Source organism: Trachymyrmex cornetzi, unplaced genomic scaffold (assembly GCF_001594075.2).
Source record: "Trachymyrmex cornetzi isolate Tcor2-1 unplaced genomic scaffold, Tcor1.1 scaffold2660, whole genome shotgun sequence".
Classification (NCBI taxonomy): Eukaryota; Metazoa; Arthropoda; class Insecta; order Hymenoptera; family Formicidae; genus Trachymyrmex; species Trachymyrmex cornetzi.
This window is the reverse complement of record NW_017297335.1, coordinates 54034-56628: the sequence shown is the minus strand read 5'-3', so window position 1 is coordinate 56628 and position 2595 is coordinate 54034. Positions and strand designations below refer to the sequence as shown.

The window sequence follows — 2595 nt, the reverse complement described above, 5'->3', positions numbered from 1 at the left end:
AACACAACTTTCACATGTATGTAGTTTATTTAAAGCGAAAATATTAATATATGTGTTTTATGCCCTTACAACCTCCTTAATCGATGATTGTCTGCTATTGAAAAATACTCTTGATATTTTAGTTTTAAAAGTATTTAAAAATATATAAAATGGAACGTGTAATTGTTGGTGGTTTTACGTGTTCAATGCGTGACTGTAACAATAATTCCGGAGCAGATCGTCATCTAAACTTTTTTCGTTTTCCATCTGATTTAGAAAGGTAGTAATTTTGTGATAATTTTTGATACGTATGTAATGTATATGTGTGTGGGTGTGTATCTGTGTGTGTAAACACTAAATAATTTTTAAAATTACAATAATATATGTTTTAGAGCAAAATTGAGGCTACAAGCATGTGATATAAAGGAGAATATTCTACAAAAAAGACTATATAATAATTACAGAATTTGATCAAAACATTTTGCTCATATGTTCTTAAATGATTTAAAAAATCGACTTCAAACATATGCAGTTCCAAGTTCAGTTCTTAATATTACCAATGATGTAACAACTGATCAGAGTGAGTAATCAATAATAATTAATTTTCTTTCATAATTGTATATATTTTGAATATGTGTTACATATAGATATTTTTTTAATTATTCGACATAATTTTTATTATTATTATTTATTAAATAATAAAATAAATCTATAATATGGCTTAAATTTTATATCGAATGTTCTTTGTATTTATTTTAGGCTTGTTGCCTTTTACCTTATTTATATTTTAATTATTTATTAAATTATTTATAAAAACTTATTTTAGTAGACATTTCAACAGTAGACACTTCATGTTTTACAACAAATTTACAAGCAGATGTATACAGTGTTAAAGTCAGTTGTTCAACAACCAATTTGACAGGTAAAATATTTTTTAACAAAGAAGTTTGTTAATTTAGGATTTTATTTGATCTATTTTAAAGATTTTTCAATTTTTACTTATAATTTTAGATGTTAATTTAAGCACAGATTCAACTAAAGATTTTAATTTAACGAATTCTAAAGATGATAAAGCAACTCAAACCGAATTAAAATTATCCAGTTCTACTCCAAGAAAAGAAGTTCTCAGAAAAAAATGTGAAGCTGCAGATAAAAGAGCAAAACGCGCAAAACTAAAATATAATAATGAAAAAAATATAGAAGATATTACTTATGACGATTTCCAAAAACTTCTTTATAAATTTTATCCAAAACCGATAGCTGATTTCATGAAAACTCAAGGAAATAATCTCGACAAAAAAAGAAACGGTAATAGATATACCAAAGAATTTAAAATATTTTGTTTGAATTTATATTTTAAAGGATCCAAAGCTTATAGAATTTTAAGCAACACTTTTATTTTACCATCCAAGAGAACACTTGAACGCATAATACAAGGACTTATAATTTTCCCTGGTATAAATGATATTGTATTTGAAAGACTTCGGATTAAAACTGAAAATTTACGTATGCTAGATAAATATTGCTGCATTTCTATTGATACAATGTCATTAAAAGCAAGTTTATTTTATATAATTAACAGAGATATAGTGATTGGATTTCATGATACAGGTTATACTAAAAGTTTTTTACCTGCATGTAATGCAGCGATAATCATGGTCAGAGGTTTGACAAATAAATTTAAGCAACCACTTGGTTATTTTTTTCTTAATTCAACTATAGATGCTGATAAATTACGAAATAATTACTATTGAATATGTCAAAAGACTTCAGAGCATTAATTTAAAAATTGTTGCTGAAGTGACAGATATGGGAACAGATTATGTAAAAGCACTTAAAAAATTAGGCGTGACTCAAGAAACTCCTTATTATATTGTAAATAGCCAAAAAATATTTTACTTTTTTGATCCACCACACCTTGTAAAAGAGCAGCTAGAAATAAAAAAATTTATTAAATAATATTATTAAATCAGAAAATAAAATTATCTCATGGCAGCACATAAAGAAATTATATGAAATAGATGAAGAAAACATAAATAGATTAGTTCCTAAAATAGCTCACGATACACACATCTATCCCAATAATTTTCAACGGATGAAAGTAAAATATGTTGCTCAAGTTTTAAGTTTTTCTGTAGCTTCTGTTATTAATACTATGATTTCATTTGGACATTTGCCGACACCTGCTAAAGATACATCAGAATATGTTGAAAAATTAGATGCTACGTTTGATATTTTTAATTCATCATGTATTAAAAGAAAGAAGTCAAGTAAAAATGCATTTATAGCCTTAGAAGAACAATTAGAATTTTTAAAATCATTAAAAACATACTTCTGCAGTCTTAAAATTTTTACAAAGAATGGCATAGATATTACAAAAAAAGTTAATGTATTCAAATGCTGGATTCGAAATGTGGGTGAACTTCCGAAAACGGCAAACGCTCGATTATCATAAAATTTGGTAGAAATACTACAAATGATGTTAAGGAGGTTGTAAGGAGAATGCAATATGTTAAGAATTGCTTGAAATTTGGAACATAGCTTTATCTACAAAGCATTCTTTTATGTAAATTTTTTCAGATTTTTTGACCAGCGCATTTTTCTGTAAATTAATAA

At 25.8% G+C, this 2595-nt stretch overlaps 1 protein-coding gene across 1 annotated transcript; it reads left to right on the top strand.

The window, feature by feature from the left end:
- Positions 1–468: 468 nt before the first annotated feature.
- On the top strand, positions 469–1733 carry LOC108761832 (uncharacterized). Its single transcript, XM_018508578.1, has 4 exons — positions 469–559; positions 806–901; positions 991–1434; positions 1591–1733. Exons 1-4 carry the CDS (start codon positions 469–471, stop codon positions 1731–1733), a joined length of 774 nt encoding a protein of 257 aa, XP_018364080.1.
- Positions 1734–2595: the final 862 nt, after the last annotated feature.

Bases quoted from the DNA above. Each gene is read 5' to 3' on its own strand.
- LOC108761832 (XM_018508578.1), top strand. From the start codon at position 469: ATGTTCTTAAATGATTTAAAAAATCGACTTCAAACATATGCAGTTCCA. The intron at 560-805 runs GTGAGTAATCAA...AACTTATTTTAG, and splicing joins TGATGTAACAACTGATCAGA to TAGACATTTCAACAGTAGAC. The intron at 902-990 runs GTAAAATATTTT...TTATAATTTTAG, and splicing joins TTCAACAACCAATTTGACAG to ATGTTAATTTAAGCACAGAT.